This window comes from Plectrocnemia conspersa, unplaced genomic scaffold, assembly GCF_051122295.1.
Source record: "Plectrocnemia conspersa isolate PC_06_02 unplaced genomic scaffold, ASM5112229v1 ptg000005l, whole genome shotgun sequence".
Lineage (NCBI taxonomy): Eukaryota > Metazoa > Arthropoda > Insecta > Trichoptera > Polycentropodidae > Plectrocnemia > Plectrocnemia conspersa.
This window is the reverse complement of record NW_028277169.1, coordinates 1,450,597-1,471,650: the sequence shown is the minus strand read 5'-3', so window position 1 is coordinate 1,471,650 and position 21,054 is coordinate 1,450,597. Positions and strand designations below refer to the sequence as shown.

Below are 21,054 nucleotides of genomic sequence, written 5' to 3'. Positions count from 1 at the left end.
TGTTTTTTATTAGAAATATTTTAATTAATACAAAATAAAATTTATTTGAGTTTATAAGATAAAATTAAATAAACAAGTATATATACTCAAACTATCTACTATGTAGCTTATGCGACACAGATAAGATTTCTCCCAAGAATTTCGCTAAATAGTCCTCGTCTTTACTCCGCAAGAAAAATTCAAACTGCAGCAAGCTTTGAATTGGAGGGCACGGTTCACTATTTTTTAAATTACAAGCCTTCAAATATGTTGCGAATTCAGCGGAACGGCCTTCAATAGCACTGGAGTACAATCTATCCAGGTCATTTATAATTACCGCTCGCAGACCAATAGAGAGCTCCATGCTGATGAGGGCAGCATCGAATTTGTCGAAATTTTCAGACTGAAACATATACGTGAAAAAATTACTAAATAAAGCTGTAAAAATAACAAATAGAAATGGTTGCAACATATCCTTCAAGGAAAAATCGATTAAAAAAGGTTTTAAAAATATTTTTGTCAAAAAGAATTGATTCTACAATAAGCATATTGCCTTCATCAATGTAGGGCCCGGCATTTATAATAAACTTATGCCAGCTTTTCTTTCAGTCCAAAAGCATTTAGGGAATGAACTACAAATAGCGTTCCCCTCTACATATAGCGAAGATTCCTATAGCGTAGTTTTTGTTACTGTTTGTCCCTTGACTTCGCTAGACATATTCTGTGAGGGCGAAACGCCGGCGCGCTATAACATTTCAGGAATATTCATCACAATAGAGTAAGAAAATATTTATTTTTGTATGTATACACTTTTCAGGGGATTTCAACCATTCTATTTTTTTATAGTAAAACTATTTAATTATGTAATACATATTTATTACAAATCTAAAAAAGTATTAATGAATCATAAAACATATTCAGATACATTTTATAAGACACTACATTATGCCATTAGGAAACCTTGCGGTAGGTAAGTCATACCATAAAGCACTATAACACTATATTCATACATAACCTTCATCATAAAGATTCAAATTGTACTTCTTCTACTGTCATGTATGGCCTACACCGAGTCGGTAGAAGCTCTATCGGCTGGTATAACAAAGGCATAACGATCTGCCGGCGTTTACGACAATACACAAGGTTTTGTTTCTCACACTCAGTGCGTCAATTTCACTAAAAGCTTTAACTTGCAATATTTGGATTTGCAAGTGGTCTATATGATGAATCAGATTCTTATTTAAAAGCACGAATAAGCGCCCTATGGCAATCATTACATAATATAAAACCGTTAGTTGAAAAAAAGCTAATCTGAAATTGTATATACAGTACTTACTTTTTCAAAATCAGCGTCGCTAACATTTTCTTTACTGCCAGCCATTCCAAAGTCGCACAACTTCACATGACCAGATTTAGTCAACATCACATTGCCAGCATGCAGATCACTATAAATTACAATATATAATAATGATTCAAGTATAGTCGAGTGGTTAATAAGCGGTCGCTTTACTATTCAAAAGAATAACTTTTTGCTATTATACATTTGTAAATTTATTCATATCTATAAATGTATTACGTAAACATTCATTAAGGAGCAGCGCACAAATAAAACTGAATATTAATTACATAATCCGCGCTCAATTTCCATATAAAAGTAAGACTAAGAATATTTTTTAAAATTAATCTATTTTGTTATTTTTACAAATTTCTGCTCTTTCACTTTACTTCTAATGCGAAACGAATGAAATGTTATTTAATTATTTATTGGTAAAACGAGTATGGATTTAACTTATATTTATACATACCCATGAAAAATTCCGTGACTGTGTAAGTAGCTCAAAGCACGGTAAATGTATTTACATATAGTGCTTATTTCAGTCTCGGCAAATTTGGTTGACATGAGCTCTTTTGTCCGTTGCACGTTATATAAATTAATATCCAAGTATTCGAAAACAAAGTAAGTTTTTGTTGGGACTTCGAAAACATCATAAAGCTTAATAACGTTTGCATGGTCCAATTTCAGGAGCTGAAATTATATCAAATAAAATATAGGTGAGTAAAATAAAACAGGAGTTCATTCAATCTAATGAATGAAGATATACAAAACTACAACTATAAATATATACACCTGTCCAATTGTGCAAATCAAGGCAAAGAATGAATATGTCCCAGAACATCAATAAGAGCGATACTATTCGGTGATTCTCGTAAAGATATAATAAGAAACGATTTGAGTAAATGTTATACTGACTTTCTCAACCCCATATTTTATATGTTTGTATATGCTTATAAATTTTGTTTTTTTTAGTGATTAGGTCGAAACTTTTAAAGGCTTCTGTTATTTTATTAATTAATGTTTGCAACCCCTCTTCACCATCAGCTAAGAGTTTTGCAGATTATCGAGTAGGACTCTTTATTTTCATCCCTTTGACTATACAACAATGCTTTGTAAAAATCTTAAGAGATAAATACAACCACACTAATATCCTGACAACGTTGTATCAAAACATACATACTAAAGAGAGCTTATCTCAATACTAAGCCGTTGCGGATACCAATGTGTTCCGCCAATCATTTTCAAATCATACATAATACGTAATAATATTTCTTAGCACGTTACTCATTAAACTATATGTTCGCAAAGGCTAAACTTACTAGCTCTTCTTTTCTTAGAAACACAGGGCCACATAAGTTATAAAGGGTACAATTATGCTACAGTACAATTTTCAAAACTGAAGACACGTCAAACACCACACAGGGGAAAGACATCACTACGGATGCATTTTAATGTTATTTGTACTCTGAACTCGGATCGGTCTATTCACGGAAATTTCTAAGCTGAAACTTTTTATGAACGTTTTTCTTTGACTCGGCGCTTGCCTTATTTTTTTCCCCATCCATTAGCAATTGAAGCAATCAAGATTTATAAATGCAATTTAGTTTCTTACTATTTTGTTTCTATTCCGTACCATATCAAGGAGCAACACTTCAACGTCGCCTAAATTGAAATATTTTAAACATTCTCATGATGAATTTCACCATTTCTTAGCGGAATAAAATTGTCAGTCGATTACTTTTAGACCCCGAGGGCGCTCAAGAAGCATAATTTCGTTAAATCTGGCTTAACAATCCCAAATTATTGTTTTTACTACTCAACACATATACATATTTAGGTGTTTAATATAAATATTGGAGTTAAATAATACATACACACTTCTCTGAATCAACAGAGGGGTTGGTTGGAAGCTTAATAGTTTCCATATACACTTTTATAGCGTACAATTTGTCTTCTTCGGTCGACGATCCTTCGTAGACTTTGGCTTGCACCCCTTCGCCTGCAATGATAGTGATTAAAAACGATAATAAAAAAATCTATTAATATATAAATCTATTATATTCAAATAACCTACAAGCTCCACAGGTGATTCGAATTCACCTACAAAATCCACAGGTGATTCGAATCTGTCTTAGAATACTCTAAGATAGATTCAAATCACCTGTGGATCGCATTTTATAACAAACGTCTCAAATTACATATAAGTATATATTATAATAATAAGCTATCCCCTTTATAATATGCAAAATTTACGATGACGTTATTCACTCACCCAAAAGTTCGCCCATAACGTATTTTTCCGAAATCATTTCAGTCATCTTCACAGCCGCTTGCTCTATTGCTCAAATCGAGAACAATACTGAGCAACTGAGCTCGCACATTTATTTAAAATTACAATAGACACCAAAGGCGCATTTTTTATAAAAGATAATTCTCAGAAATATGACTGTCCAGTGAGTGTTTTCATCAACAATTTTTGTTTAAAAAAAATAGCATCTCTGGCAAAACTACGATAACAATTTCGTGTGAAGAATATGAAATATTATTTTGCTTTACTATTTTAAAAAAAAACATTACAAACTGTTTTTTTATTATTCATCAATGAAGCTGCAGTCCACTTGCTTTTTATTGTTTGCATAAATACCAGCCGCAGCGAAAGGGTTATCATTTTCATCTACTTTAAGATTAAGGTCTATTTATTTAAATTAAATTAGGATTATCGTGACCTAACAGGTTACCCCAATGCGTCACAATGATCAAAAATAATCCATAATATATAAGAACAAAAACAAAAGCAAAAAAAATCATAAAATATTAAAATGAAAAGGACCAGCTCTTCGTAGCTAACATTAAATAGATCAATGTGCAATACCAGAAATACAAGTACAGATATAACCCAATATTTTCATAAAGGTATCTCAAGAATATTTCATGAACTATTTCAATGAACACTTAAGTAGTTCGTGTAACATGAATATTAAAACCTTTTATTTCTATTCTAATAAAAATATTGATGAAGAAACTTAAACTAAACTCTCTGAAAGAGAGATTAGTAGCAATGGAACCGGTAGTTCCAAACCCATGTTATAATATTATATATTGATAATTTCAAATCATGAAGTTCATTTTAAATAATTTAGTACTGTGCAAGCTTTGAATATGAAGCGGCTATATCCGCCAGAACCATATCAGAGAGGTTTCAGTCGCGCAAGCATATAATAAATTTATTAACACGCTAAGCAAATAAGTACATATTTTTCATATCCAAATGATTTATTATAATCCATAATAAATACCAGACGCATATTTTATAAGTATGTATTTCTCAGAGACCTGACAATATTTATGTATAAAAAGATTGCAACATTGAGTTTACGTCATAATACTTTTTTGTGAAGAATATGCATTATTATTTTGCTTTATTTTGTTTAAAAATTATTTTATCAATAGTTGTTAATATGCGGGCCGCATAAAATCAATAAAAACTTTTTATATTTATTATAATAAAAATGTTTATGAAGAAATTTAATAACATCTTAAACTTAAAATAAACCCTTTAAAAGACGGATTAGTAAACCTATGTTATATGATGTGAAACATTATATTTTGAGAATTTCAAATCATGAAGTGCATTTTAAATAGTATACTGCACAAGCTTTGAAAGTAAAATGGAAGTTAATCCTCCCGCATCACTAGTAGCTGTAGCTGTTAGTCAAGTTAACCCTAGCGGTCCGTTCCATATCACTAGAGCGGCTACAACCGCACACGCATATAACAAATTTAACAGAACGCTAAACAAATATAAGTATATATTTTATATCCAAATGATTTAGCATCATCTTCTCGAAAATACACTTATTTGTATATAGGTATAAAGTTAGAGGTATGACGTGATAATCATTGGCAGAACATTGTTTTTAAAGTTTAAAGTCTTAAAATATCACAAACACAATAAATTAATAAAAGAATATATAGAACATTGTTATAAAGAAATGTGGATTTTTAAGATGGAAACCTTTCTATGACCGTTACTGTATATAATAAGTTCGATAAAACATTTAAAATACAAAAATACATTACCTGTTGATGCTCCATTTTCTTGAGTAATAATATTAGCTGATTTGAAATGCTTATCTTGTCTTTCTGAAAAAGAATAGGAAAACAGATACAGTAATATAAACTAATTAAAATACTAGAATATAATCTAAATAGCTTTTCTTGGATAGTTTACATTCATTACCTTAATATCCTCCTAAATGTATTTCATGTAGTTTCGCGACAAATACTATAATCTGATGTAGCTGTTGTTCACTGCTTAATATCTCGTCCTTCTGAAAAAGAGTAGAAAAACGGATATAATAACATAAACTAACTAAAATATAATATAAATAACTTTTCTTGGATAGTTTAAATTAAGGTTTTGTCATGATTAAAAACATTACAACATATGTACAATGTATTAGTTAAGCACACACATACGTATTTGTCCAACGGACACCCGGACAGATCTGTCAGAGCTTATTGGACTCTGCATTTCAACTAAACAAGCATATTATGAAGCCCTATCTCAGGTGTGGCCAGCCCAAATTGTCTTGCGGGCCACTTTGAAAATGCATCATAACTCCGCAGGCCACATATAAAATTATATATCCCCATATTGGATTTAGATACACTATAGACATTTTTTGGAGTGAAAATTTGTCTATAGTGTATTGGCCATTATAAAAAAAATATATTTTGTAAGAGTGTGATGAATCTCGCGGGCCGGAAAAATGTTCAAGACAGGCCGCGGGTTGGCCACCCCTGTAATAGAGATTACACTACATGTGTTTACTAATAAAATTGATGCTAATTTTACGATGTTATAAAAATTATCAGCATAAAGGTGGTGCCACTTGTTTAAATATGGATCCATAACTTTTAAAGTTGTATTTTCTAAATTGGTGCCCTTTCCTGCATACAAACTAAAATTACATATATGTATATCCGGTTTTTGATTCATAAACTATTCTATTTAAAATACCATATTTTATAATGTTGCTGGGATTGCCTTCGTCCAATGACTTCGTGCCTTAATGAAAACAGTTATATATTGTCAAATAATAAACACATGTTTTGGGGTCAGTGACCGTTTTTTATGAGCCAAGGAGCAAGATCAAGGGCAGCAATAGTAAAAAAAATCAGGGCCACATGTTATATATGATTTTGATTTAGTTAAATGAATAGAAGTGTAGACCCAAGATAGCTATAAAAAAATACGAGGTCAAGGGTCGGGTGAACTTCTCACTAGCAAGACTAAAAACCCCACAAAGATATACACCTATAAATTATTTTTTTGCTGCTTTTCTGCTGTCCTGCCTTTCCCCTCTATGATCTACCACACATAAAATTGACTGAACTTGAACGTGAATTTCGACCTATGCATTGCAAATGCTCACGTTAGTATCGCCTCTATGTACTTGCTTAACTATCAAAGACATTAGTATTGAGATATCGACGTTACAGGATCGTATATGGGAATAAATAATATACTCTTAAGAATTGGTTTCACGTTCAAATATGACCTACTATTAATGAGATCTCAATTCGAAAAAAATTCTTATTATCAAAATAATTGAAATAAAAATAGGCAAAAAAAATTTTTTTTTGTTTGTTTGCGTGTAGTATGAATATTCGAATTTCACAATTTTATTTAAAAGTTTTCTTTATTACTAATATCCTTCCATTGGCATCTGTGAGCAAAATCTAAAAATAATATTGCTCTGACCGATTTTTTTACGTTCAAAGTTCAACGTACGCAAAGACTCGTATACGAGTCATCCGTGTTTCTTCAAAGAAATTTTAAAGACTCTCATACGAGTCATGTGTGGCGAATGTGTTAAATAAATTATTAGCAGTAAATTAAACTATTAGATCTAAAAATTCAGATCGAATACCTGAGGAAGAAGCAAAGAAATAACGAATTATCAACAACAGCACCAGCTGAATTACATAATTTTAATGTTTTTATAAATTGTATTATCGGTAATTTGACAACTAGGTTTAATGCAACAAATTAAATAAATAATGCATTCAGTTTCATGTGGTTTATTGATGTAAGAAAATCTAGAAAAACTGTAATATTTTTAAAATATGCCATTTCAGTAAAATCAAATCGAAATACATATTCACTATTAGATATATATTTCTCTACTAGCGAAAATCTATTAACTGCTAGAAAATGTTTATGAAGCTCAATTTGACAGTTGCGAAACGTCAATTTGCTGTTCAAACCCAAACCTAACCTAATGAAAGCACTAAAACTAATTAAAAAAATATTTCGAGCATTGTTCGTTTCTGGCCAAATTCAAGGGGATCCCTGTTTAGAATCCACATCAAAAGCAATAAAACCGTGCCGTCGCAGTGGACACGCTTCGTTATCTAGCATTCATACTAAGATTTTTTTAAATAATACGACTTACAATGATAAAATCAAATGAGGAACATCTCAACCGAATTTTGACTAATAGGAGGGCGCAAAAAACAATTATCCCAAAAGTCAAGTCAAAAATCAACGTCAAAGGCAATAAAATCGGGTTGTTTTATTGCTTTTGGCGTGAAATTTTGCCTTCTAAGAAGTGATAATTGTTTTTGTGCTTTCCTATCGACCAAAATTTGGTTTGAAAATATTTTGGTCAGCCCTCTTATATTAAAAGTCCACATATCTTTAAAACAGTGTAATATCGAAATGCAGACAAACTGTGGAGCAATATATGAGAAGCGATTTCTGTCTGAACATATTCTTCCGCTTATTTTCCCCTAAGCGATGAGTTGGCTTACTTTGTATTTTGGACTTAAACTAATGAAAGTTCTAAAACTATAATTAGTTTTAGAACTTTCATTAGGTTAGGTTTGGGTTTGAACAGAAAACGGACGCTTCGCAACTGTCAAATTGAGTTTCATCGACATTTTAGAGCAACATATTACCGCCTATCAATTAAATTATATTTTCGCTAGTAGAAACATATATCTACTGATGAAAATGTAACTTGTGAAAATATAACTTTAACAAAAAATACACATTCGCATTAACATTTATAAACCGGATGAAAATAAATAATGATAAATATAAATATATATATATTAACTACATATAGAAAATTGAAATCGTATAATTGTACTAAAATGCTGCCAGATAAATTATATTTTCAGTGGCTTGTTTCTTATGTATTCGATCCGAAAATTCAGATGGAATAACTAAATTTACTGCTATTATTTTACATTTTTTTAATATTTCCTCTCATGTCTAATATTCCACTCTTTTTATTTATTGTATATGTATAAAAAGGGCTAAAGGTACTTATAGCTGAAATACATCAGTATATTTACATAGGTACATTTCAAACAACTGTAGTATAGTTCAGTTTCATTATTTGAGGTCGGTTTTTACTTTTTTTTTATTGAAAGTACAGTTCTTCCGAAAATATATTAGTTAAAAATATAACTGTAAAACAAACATGTGCGTAAATATAAAAGTTGAGTTTTGCTCTCCTGCCTGGAGCGTGCGGCTGCTCGCTCTTATCTCTTTTACTCTCTCGTCACGTAACACGCGAGCGAGCGAAAGGGAAATGATCTCACCGCACGCGTCTGACATACATATGCATGCGTAAAAGTTTGATCCCGAGTACACGTTCCCACTTAGCACGCTTCCTATCTACCGCGTTATCAGGGAGTCTATTGAACATTTTAAACAGCTTTACAGGAAATGTTAGTAATATTTCAGATTGGGTAATGGATCTATTTAATATCGAACTGCGAGTTCATAAGAAATATATTTTGTAATTTTAGTGTAAGCGGTATTATTTTTAATATGTACTTTTTCATTTATTTTCCTCGAGCAATTACTGTAGGGAGGGGAACAAAGAAAAATAATAAACTCAAAATATGGCCATAGGCGCAAAAAGGTTGAAACGCTGCTCTATAATTCCATTCGTACTTATGTACTTTTATTTTTTATAATTATATTAAATTTTATAAGAATATCTATTTATTTCTATTCGATTGAGTGTACGTCTATTGCGATTAGATATCTAACAGATCAATTGTGGGGAAGCATCGCCGTCTATGCAGACAATTAAAATGGGCCGAGTTTAGAAAGGACATTTACCTGGCATTGTGCAGAAGGGGAGAAAAAAATATTTGGTCCAGGTATTTCTTTTTAAGCCAGGTAACTAAAAAAAACCCGTATTTTATACTGACATAAGGCTTATTATTGCGTAGCCGGCAGTTTAATTGCCTTACAACCAATCGCTAGCAAGATATTTCGTCAGTGAAAACAATACGACAATGTGCCGTCTGTCATACGGATTAAGGCTTATTATTACGTACCGACTATGGTTCAGTGCCAGAGTATGCAACATTGTTTGTGTTTCTTTGGAGTATATGACGATATTAGGACTAAGGATTACAATAATACCGGTATTATCGAGAGAGAAAACAGACATCATATTTTTTTATTTGTCCGAAAAAATAATGTTAATGTTAATTAATTAGAATACCCCGGCTAGTATTGATTCGATATATTTAATATTTTAATTACAAAACATTTTAATTACTACGCTTTCATTAATTATAAAAAAAAAATATTTTTGAAAATACGGGCGTTAAATATTTATTCTTTCGGACCAATAAATCTATAACAATGTCTTTGATCAACCACTTCTGGATGCCTTCTAAATTGTTATACCAGGAGACAGAACCACGCGTCAATTTAATATGATATATATTACTTATTATTTTGTCAGTTACATTATCCGAAAGAGTGAGAAATTGTAATTTTTTAAAAACAGATTTATATGATTGATGATTTAATATTTATTTTAAATATTTTAATTATATTTGTTTTCGATTGATTATTGATCTATCGTATACTTATTTATTTAATTTCTTGTTAAAAGTAACATTAATTAAATTTGAGCTATAAATATTTATGTAAATAATATAAAATAAAAAATACGTAAATACTGCAAAACCATTCTAATTAAATTTTCTTATGGGTACATATGTGTTTTAAGAATTTGAAACTTTTTTGTGTACCTACTTTCAATGATGTAAGGCAGTGTTTCCCAAAGTGTGGTACGCGTACCCCTGGGGGTACGGGAAGAGTATGGCGGGGGTCGCGCTGCATCGGTCTTTGGCTGCGCCTGATGCAACAAGCGACTTACATTTTTCGATTACAAAAATAGAAAATTAATAAAATTTTCGTTACTCGTTAGTATTGCGTATGTTTATTTCTTTTAAGTAATAGAAAAGGTTTGTTATGTGCTTTAGTAAGCCCCATTGATTTTGATAATTCATACTTAATATAATTTTTATCCCTATCATTCAAGATTATGGATCGCTGGTTAAAATCTGGGACTTTTAAACCGAAAGAAAGCAGTGATTGTAGTAACAATCAACAAACAGAAAATGATGAAATTAACGAGGGTGAACCACCTTCAATTCTGAAAGAACCTGTTAAGACAAAATCAAGGAAAACTCAAGTACGACAAAGAATATCTGCTATTTAGATTCTCATGGACTGGAGATGAAAAAGAGCCTATTCCACTTTGCGTCATTTGTTCTGAAAATCTAACAAATAAAAGCATAAAACCACCCATTTTGAGACAAACCACAATCAGTACATAGATAAACCAATTGATTTTTTTGAAAATAAACAAGGATTTAAATCAGTCTTGAAAAGTAATGCGGATTTTGACATTCAAAAAATCCTATGAGCTTTGTATCGGGTGTCGCTTTTGATTACTAAATGCAGTGTAGCAAAGACGATTGGCGAAACTTTAATCAAGCCTGCAGCCAAGATAATGCAGAAGTAATAATAGTAGATAAGGCAAAACAAACTTTTGACCGCGTTCCCCTCTCAAATAATACAGTTCATCGACGAATCATTGATATGTCTAATAATGTAAAACATATGTTATTGTCTGATTTTTTTCAAAGTCGTTATTATGTATTACAATTCGATGAGTCCACTGATATTGCAAATTTTGCAAATTTTATGGCGCTTGTTAGATACGAAAAAGATCAAGAAATTCATCAGAACTTTTTATTTTGCCAGCCTTTATCAAGTCATAAAACAGGAGAAGATATATTTTATGTTATGAATAAATTTATGCAAAAGAAAAAAATTGGTTGGAATAGATGTGATGAAATAAGCACAGATGGAGCAAAATGTATGGTCGGAATTAATAAGGGACTCGTTGCAAGAATTCAGAATGTTGCCCCAAATGTCACATCCACACATTGTTGCATACACAGAGAGGCTTTGGCAACACGAAAAATGTCCGCTGATGTGCAGAAAGTTCTGGATAAAAGCGTGAAAATCATTAACTACATTCATTAAAGGCTATCCTTTGAATGCATTTGTGGCAAAAGAGAGTTGGTAATGGAAAAGTGGACTCGTTTCTCTTTCTTCATGATTTTACAACAAGTTCGGATGATAAAATTGATGATGATACTCTGAAATGTATAACACAACATTTAGAGAATTTACAAGTGGGCCTGAAAAAATATTTTCCTGATTTAAACAAAAATATTGAATGGATTAGATGTCCGTTCAACATTAATTGATTGCATTTACAGCTGCATTGCAAATATCTATTCCTTTTGTTGTTATTGTCAATTATATTAAACCGATAAATTTTCTTTGATATCTTATACCAAATATTTTTTATTTATACCAAAATTGCTAAACTAGCTGATCCATTTATGTCAGTGTTCTCATCAAGGCTAACTAATTCAGTAGAATTTATATATATTTTTTGCTAATAAGTTATATTTTTGGTCATATCTTTCACTGTCATATTTATATTTGAACGACGGTCGATAAAATTCATTAGGGATGCTGATTGAATATTTTTTATTTAATTGCCGAGCAATAAATTATTTTTGTTCATCCTTGATTTTCTCAATATTTATTTTCTTTTATTCATTTTGAAATAAAATATCGGATGAGGTCGGCAACATAATACAAATATAATAAAAATAGCTCTCGTATAAAACAATAACACGGGTAAAATGGAGTGATGAATTAAGATAAATACCTTGAGATTCAATTGATCATCAATTATTACACGTTCATCGGGGATGGCAGTTCCAGAGTGAGGTACGATACGATATATACCTGCCACTGGCATTACACAGCTTATTATAAACATAATGTGAAGTAGCTGAAAGGTTAAACGCGTTTGAGAAAAAACTTGATCGCGCCGACGTCGCGCCGGACAACAACTAAACCTTGCCGGCAACTGCGGCGCCGGTTCCGCGATCACAGTCATCGAGCATCTATGGTAATAAAAGACACATTCGTGACCATATATTTCGGAAGGGTTTCCCCGAACTATATTTACTCTAATGAAATATAAAATAAAATACACGCTCTTAAAATTCTGAAATCAATTAGTAATTTAAAATTAATGTCAAAGATATAAATTTATCGTTAAATTGTAAAAATTAAAATTAGAATCTTAATAAAATGTATATTACCATTTGCCTTCGTTGGATTTACGATGAGTGCTAAATTAATGCGTTAGACTTCTCTAAGCACTTAAATTATTTCAGTGCCCCCGTATTATTTCTCTCATTATTCAAAACAATATATACATTATATACATTATAATAAAGATCTATTACTTTAAATTATTTAGAGCAATAAAATTTTGAGTGTAAATTTAATTAATTTTAAAAAAATTGACTTTTTTAAAACATGTACTAAATTTAGGGTTCTTAAATAAAAAATCAATGAAAAATTAACAAAATATATAGACATCTTTTTTTGTTTTTATTTAAGAATATAGGTTTTTGAGCTCAAAAATCTATTATAAAAGCTCTAAATTTGTGTACCAAAAGGCTCAAAATTTGTAAAAAAAAAAATTTTTTTAAACAAACATTTAAAAAAATTAATGTTTTGAGTTCAAAATTCTATCAAAAACTATTCAAAATTTGTGAATTTGTCTTTTTTGTTTTTCCTATGAGATTTTAGGGGTATAAAAGTATTAGGGGTTTTGAGGGCAAAAATCTATCAGAAAAGCTCTAAATTTGTGTACAAAAGACTCAAAACTTGTAAAACATATTTTTTTTCGATTTTCTTTTAGAACAAGCCTTTTAAAAAATTCATGTTTTGAGCTCAAAAATCTATCAAAAAGACGCAAAATTTATGGATATGTCTTTTTTTGTTTTTTCTTCGAGATTTTAGCTCAAAATTTGTGGATTTGTGTTTTTTCTTTAAGAATTTAGGGTTTTGAGGTAAAAAACTTATCAAAATAAAACAAAATTTTTTTTAAAATCTTAAAATTTGTGGACATATTTTTGTTTTTTTTAAGCATGCCCGAAATTTAGAGTTTTTAGCAAAAAATCTATTAAAAAGGCTAAAAATTTCTTAACTTGTATTTAAAAAAAAATTGACTTTTTCAAAACATGCACTAAATTTAGGGTTTTTAGCTAAAAAATCAATGAAAAAGTAACAAAATATATTGACTTGTCTTTTTTGATTTTATTTAAGAATATAGGTTTTTGCGCTCGAAAATCTATCAGGAAAGGCACAAAATATTTTACAAATTTTGAGCCTTTTGTACACAAATTTTGAGCTTTTTGATAGATTTTTTAGCTTATACCCCTTAAATCTCAAAGAAAAAACAAAAAAAGACAAATCCACAAATTTTGAATTCTTTTGATCCATTTTTGAGCCAAAACCTATATTCTTGAATAAAAACAAAAAAGACAAGTCTACATATTTTGGTACTTTTTCATAGATTTTTTAAATAAAAACCCTAAATTTAGTACATGTTTTAAAAAAGTCAATTTTTTTTAAATTACAAGTTCAAAAACTTTCAACTTTTTTAATACATTTTTTTCTGAAAACTCTAAATTTCGGTCAGGTTTTGAAAAAAAACAAGTTTTCTTAGCTCATAATCCTAAATTCTTAAATAAAAAAAACAAATTCACAAATGTTGAGCTTTTTTATAGATTTTTCTGCTTAAATCCCAAAAATAGAAAATCAAAAAAAGTCATCCATAAATTTGAGTCTTTTTGATAGATTTTTGAGCTTAAAACACAGATTTTTTTAAGGGCATGTTTTAAAGGAAAGTCGTAAAAAAATAAAAAAATTAAAAAAATTTAGAAACTTTTAGCCTTTTAATAGATTTTTTTAGCGGAAACACTGAAATTTAGGGCATGCTTTAAAAAAAAATCGATAAAAACAAAAATGTCCACAAATTTTGAGTCTTTTAAGAAAAATTTTGTCTTTTTTGTTAGGTTTTTTAGCACAAAACCCTAAATTCAAAAAGAAAAAAAAGACAAATCCACAAATTATCATAAACGTTTCTATGACATCGTGTATGGATGAAGCAAGCAAGGAGATCCGTTTCAATGGAAAGGTTATGGTTACCTTCGAGACTATAGAAGAGGCGGACAGATTTATAAATATGCCATCGATAAAATTTAGAGGTACCGAATTGGGTGGAAAATTCTGGAAAATGAATTTTAACGATAGACAGAAAAATAAAGTAAGTATTTATTTTATTGATCAGACCAAACAGGTATATTTTATTAAATATTTTTTGCAGAAAATCGAACCTGTTTTACAGAGAGGCAGCGTACTGGTATTAAAATATATACCAAAAAAACTGCATTACAGCGATGTAAGGAGAAAGTTTATGGAGTATGGTAAATAATATCTTCTTCGCTATAAACTAATATCATGTAAAAATATATTTTAATAAAAATTATTTTTTTCTATTACAGATAAAGTGGCATATGTCAGAATCGTAGATACTCACGGTTGGGTGAGATTCCATAGGAAAAACGCAGCAATAGGAGTATTCGAAAAGATTCCTGAGGGGAAAATAACAATTAATAACATCCATGTCGAGTGTGCGTTACCCTCAGAATACTGTGAGACGTATCTATTGATGATGATGAAATCAGAGATTATGAATAAGTTGGTGATCTTAACAAAACCAATATAGAATCATATCCGATGGACCCTGTACTACAGAAGTTAACCCAACATACTTAACCTATTTTTATTATTCATTTAAATATGTTATTCTTAAAATCTGAAAAACAATTTTTCAATTTGTTTTATGTACCTATTAGTTTGGTTCCGATTTCATAATATAATAATAATAAATATTAATTTTCAAGTATATACATATATAAGTTATTTTTAAATTGAGCTTTTTAAGTTATAATTTGTGATTTATAAATAAATTCTAAATATATACTGAAATTCGTTATTTTATTTTCTCCAAAATACTAAATCAAACTGTGCAAACGCTAAATTTTATAAAAATATATGCTAAAAATACGTATCAGGTATACGTACTGTAAGATACTTGACCCTTCGCTCGCTCGCGTGTTAAATGACGAGAGTGAGTGAGAAATGTGGACGTTCTTTCCGCATACATCCACTCTATATACGCATAGATTGAATATATTATGCGTATAGTTATATTTATACGTATAGTTTATCATCAAATAGCAGTCGACACGCAAATATAAGCCTTTTATCAGTATGACAGACGGCACATCGTCGAATTTCTCTTCAACGGTAAAGATACCTTGCTGGCGATTGGTTGTACGGCAGATACGCTATCTGCTACGCAATAATAGGCCTTATGCCAATATGCAAAACGGCATATTGTCGCCTTTTTAGTTACCAGGCGCGAAAATAAATTCGGACCCAGCCGGTTTTTATCTCTTCTGCGGAACGCCAGGTAATAATATAAATGACATTTGAAACTCGACTGTGATAATTGTATGTATACACAGCAATGCTTCCACAATTGGTTTGTTAGAACTCCAATCACTGATATTACTAAACGCGTATACTCGAACGAATAAAAATCTATGTATACTTTGAGCATATATATATTTTAGAAACAGATCGATAATATCGTTATGCGCCTTCCATAAATTATGTTACTTAGCCTATGAAGTAGGGGGGGGGGGGTCAAAGGAATCGTGCCAGTGTAAAACAAACAGAAGTTTGGCTCAATGACATCTTGTGATATAGAGGAGGGGGGAGAGGGGTTAAAATTTTACGAAAAATCTGTGACATCATTTATGGAAGTCGCCTAATTTATTTTAATCGTTTTTGCATCTATATATTAACAGGTGTTAAATTTAAAATATTTTATGTTACGCTCTTATATTTTACAAAAATATTATAATAAAGTAGTTTAGCAATGGTATAATTATGAAGAATTAAATGTAATGGTCGTAAAATCTGACGCTAAGACAAAAAAAAATAGCACTGTCAACGCAGATTGACAGATGATTTTCCGTGAATTTGATAAATTTCTAGTTTTGGTTATCGGAGGCATTTATTATTATTATTTTTGCTTTAGGTTGATTTTTTTCAGAAATAACTTTGTTAAAATTCGTGAATTATCAAGGTTCCAGCATGGGACCGCTGTTGTTTCTATACACTAAAGAAATACACAGCCTTGAAAAGTGATAATTTGAAGTTCAACATTGAAAAGTGCCTTGTCATGTCGTTTTCTAGATCTAAATTTCCAGTGGAGTTTTATTATTACCTAGGTATAGATCCCACTCGATACCTCAAAATTACATTCAGGAGAAAGTGGAAATTCACAACATTGTTTCGCTTCGATAATCCATCAGTGTTATAACACTTTAGACCATAACAATTTAAACATAGGACCCTTAATTTTGAATCCATGCCAGGTCGAATTCTCTCATGATTGAAAAATTCATAAAATATATCTGATACCTCTATACATATGTGGGAATTTGGTTTCTATTCTTTCTCAATCCCGGCGCCTTCTTATTTATTTTTTATTTTATTAATTTATTTAGCTTAATAGCTAATTTTTACATCAAACAAATTTTAACTAAACATACATATAATATCAACAGAAAATAAAAAAATACTTAATATTGTAATTTATTTCTTAATGTACGAAGGTGTTTTTTTATTACATTTAGGAAACCCGTTACAGTTTTATTTTTGCGTATAGAAAGATTATTATTCAAATTCACATCTCCGTATATAATTCCCCTAGCCATACTCGTTTTCTTATACCTAACTATTCTTAAATTTTCTCCATTTCTAGTATTAAATCTATGTACATCTTTATTTCTTATTAAAATACTCTAGTAACATATTATTTTCGAACTTATATATAAATACTAAAACATTAATCTTCAATATTTCTTGAACGTTACACCATTCTAATCTATTAATCATACTTCTACAAGTAGTAAATCTATTTTTATTTATTACTACTCTCATTGCCCTATTTTGTGCATTTTGCAACATTTATTGATCTAATTTATTAAATATATCTAATATTGTCGCACAATAAGTAAAATGGGGAAGTATAATATCTATTGTAAATTATTTTCTTGTGTTTATTCTTAACATATTTTTCATTCTGGATATTATACCTATTTTTCTTATATTTTTTTTAATATGTAATTATAATGTTCCTTAAAACTTAATTTTTTATATAATATATAATTACTACTATATATTTTATATTATCAATTATTTATATAATAGTTATCTACAATTATAGTACATACTTTTATAATCATATTATTTCATTATTTAAATTATCTACAACTTCTTTAATATTATCACCTATGCAACACATTATTAATATGTCGTATGCAAACAGAACTATTTTAAATTATTAACATTTTTTACATGATCATTAATATATAATATAAATAACAATGGTCCCAATTTAGACTCCTGTGGTACACCGTGAGATAATAATTTCTCTTTGGAATATGCGTAATTTATTTTAAATTTTTCTTTTCTTTTTTTTTTAAATAATTATTTAACCATCTTAAAACTATTTCACTTAAACGGATATTCTCTAATTTCTTCACCATTATTCTTCTGTATGTTGTTTCGAAAGCTCTCTTGAAATCCAAGAAAACTGCTCAATGATTAAGAGCTAAACCATGATTCTAGTGAAAAGATGTATATTGCCAAGCATTCCTTCAAAGTACTAAAGGGAGTTGTGGACAATCGTTCCATTTTCGAGAATTTTCAGCATTGGTTTCCGGAACATGTTTGAGCGACGAATTTAATGTGGTTTTTCAACCTAGTTTCGGTGTGAACATCCACACTTGCCAACTCGCCTATGGCAGTATTCGTTAAAATACGTTTATTTCAATAATATAAATGATTTTACACATACTAATTATATATAATCTGGCTACAACTATTATACAGAATACAATCAATATTGTTTATAAGCTGATCGATATTATAACTACACAAGTACATTAAATAATCCAGTATAATTGTGAATTTTGTTATACTTTTTACATTTAATAATGCTCTGTAATGATATTTGTGATTCATTTTAATTTTATATTTAATACAACTTAAATAAAGCTTCATTATATATTATGTATATTTTAAAATAAACAATTTTTCTACATAAAAAATATTTTATAAAATAATAGAATTCTATGTAAATAATTAACGGTAAAGGACAAATCGATTGAAGTTTTAGAGATTTTACTAATGAAAAAATTCATCCATATACAGTGATGCCTCATTATGCTTTTCAAATTAGTAAGCACCTGTTATTAAGCAAGTAATTAAAAACAAAAACTACCGCCTAATCTCACCATGTTAATTAATACTGAAATAAATAATATATCTCCAATGTATAACACCATAAGAAAGCAATTAGTTTGTGTAGAACAACAAGCTATCCTTGGATGAGCTGGATACCTTACAAACACTAATCGCCAAAAAGGTGAAATTATTGTGATGCGAACGAACTTAGATACCTCTTTCGTCAGACAAGCGATTCATAGATCAAAACTAATTAAGCCGCCTAGCTAGATTCATGTTATGTTCTTTAAAATTTCTAGTCACATATCCATCGCCTCATATTATACAATAACAATAAATTTATAATAAAATGTTTCATACTACTAATGCAGTATAAAGTTCCCAAATTTATTCACCATTTCGATCTTCATGACGTCAACGACCACCGTTGTTTTCATTCTAAGCTGCTATTGCAAATGATATATCTTCATGTAGCATTCGATGTTAAGCGAGGTGCAGTTGGGCTACATTTTTATACATTCTACTTCCAGTACACTTTTTAAGGACCGTGTTGTGTTCTGGCACGATTTGTTATAAGATATGTTAAGTTTTATTTAATCTCAGTGAGGTCACTAATAGCACATTTTTAAACAGCATACTACACAACTCCATCTATAACGTAATAAACAAGAGCATTAATACATTTAATAACTTAATAACTCCAAGGAAGGAGTTAGCTCTCTCTCGAAAACTAGATAATTATAATATCAAACGCTTGTCGTACAAATATGAGCATATGCCCCTTAAAAACATCTTACGGAGGAAAAGATTACACAACACTCGATACACATATCTTCACAAGAAACCTATAAACAAAAGTTGTCCAACGGATGGATTTAAAAACAAATTAAAGCTTTTTAAATAAGCATTGGCTAATGTATTTTAATTTTTCCCAAATTTCAAAGAATATTTAGAGGATATAAAATAATTCAAGGAATATATATTCATCACATGTAAAGTTTATTGATGAAATAAAGATTTTAAAAAATTAAAGAAGATATTGCTCTGTTTGCCAACTCTTCATTGTCAGCATTATGAATGTCCGATCTGATCTTCAACTGGTGCGATTTGCAAGCTGATCCCTTTCACTCCGAAAGTAGTGAAGAGAGAAAATTTTTGAAATTATTATCAGCTGAGAAACTGGATTAAAAATGTGCTAAATGCTCAGGGTAGCACATATCTTTGCGAAGGAAAATTTTCAACAATGAATTTTGTAAAATATAGATACAAATATTCATTGACAGATAAGAACCTATTACATTTATTAAGATTGGCAACCACAAATTTCGAAATAGATATATTTACTTTAGTAAACGAAGCCTAACTACCACAGAGGTCTTCTTAAAACCAAATTTAAATTTCTTCTTTTGTATATTTTCTACAATTTTAATAACAATAGTATATTAGTATGTCTTCACTATTTGTCTATTTTATTTAATTTAAATTAAAAATGTCTTAGTTATTTTCTAGAACTTTATTATTCAAGTATGTTCAATTCATTTTGAAGGGGTTTGCATTTAATATAGGTACTTATTGTATTAAAAATGTCCAATGCGGCCCGAGAACAATATTTTAATCCCTGCTGTAAACCATCACTGGAATGTTAAAGCAATCGTATTGTTTGCTTGTCGTAAATATAATCATATAAGTAAAGATCTTCTTAATGATGGTTCGAATAAATGAGTAGCTCCTATCCAATCTTTAGTTTTATTGAGATAATATTTTTATTGAGATATCAAGATGTTTCCTTTTGATACTCAGAAATTCAAAAATATATATGTAGAGTATATAATGCTATAGAAATATTTAACTATAAATAATATGTTCATACTTTCAAAATTACACGCAGGACTAACGATTGAGAAATACTGAATCCAAACGCTCATCTAACTATGGCTATATACGAATCTATTATGCTATTCCTAGTGAATTATTGAAGATTTACTAAAAGTTAAACTAAAATTCTGCTGGAATTGAATGAATGTTTGACGTTGATATGTATTCTTGGTAATATTAAATATTTACTATGTTACGCCCACACACTTGTGTATTTAATGATGTTATTTAATCTACTACTTGTATTAAAAATTATATGTTA

General features: G+C 29.7%; 1 protein-coding gene across 1 annotated transcript; it reads right to left on the bottom strand.

The window, feature by feature from the left end:
• Nucleotides 1-12,582, bottom strand: LOC148234636 (uncharacterized). Its single transcript, XM_088186324.1, has 7 exons — nucleotides 12,397-12,582; nucleotides 5,556-5,646; nucleotides 5,396-5,458; nucleotides 3,190-3,314; nucleotides 1,785-2,005; nucleotides 1,316-1,424; nucleotides 1-382 (listed from the first exon to the last, which is right to left on the bottom strand). The coding sequence occupies exons 4-7, from the start codon at nucleotides 3,238-3,240 to the stop codon at nucleotides 92-94; spliced, it is 672 nt and encodes a 223-aa protein (XP_088042450.1). The 5' UTR covers nucleotides 3,241-3,314; nucleotides 5,396-5,458; nucleotides 5,556-5,646; nucleotides 12,397-12,582; the 3' UTR covers nucleotides 1-91.
• Nucleotides 12,583-21,054: the final 8,472 nt, after the last annotated feature.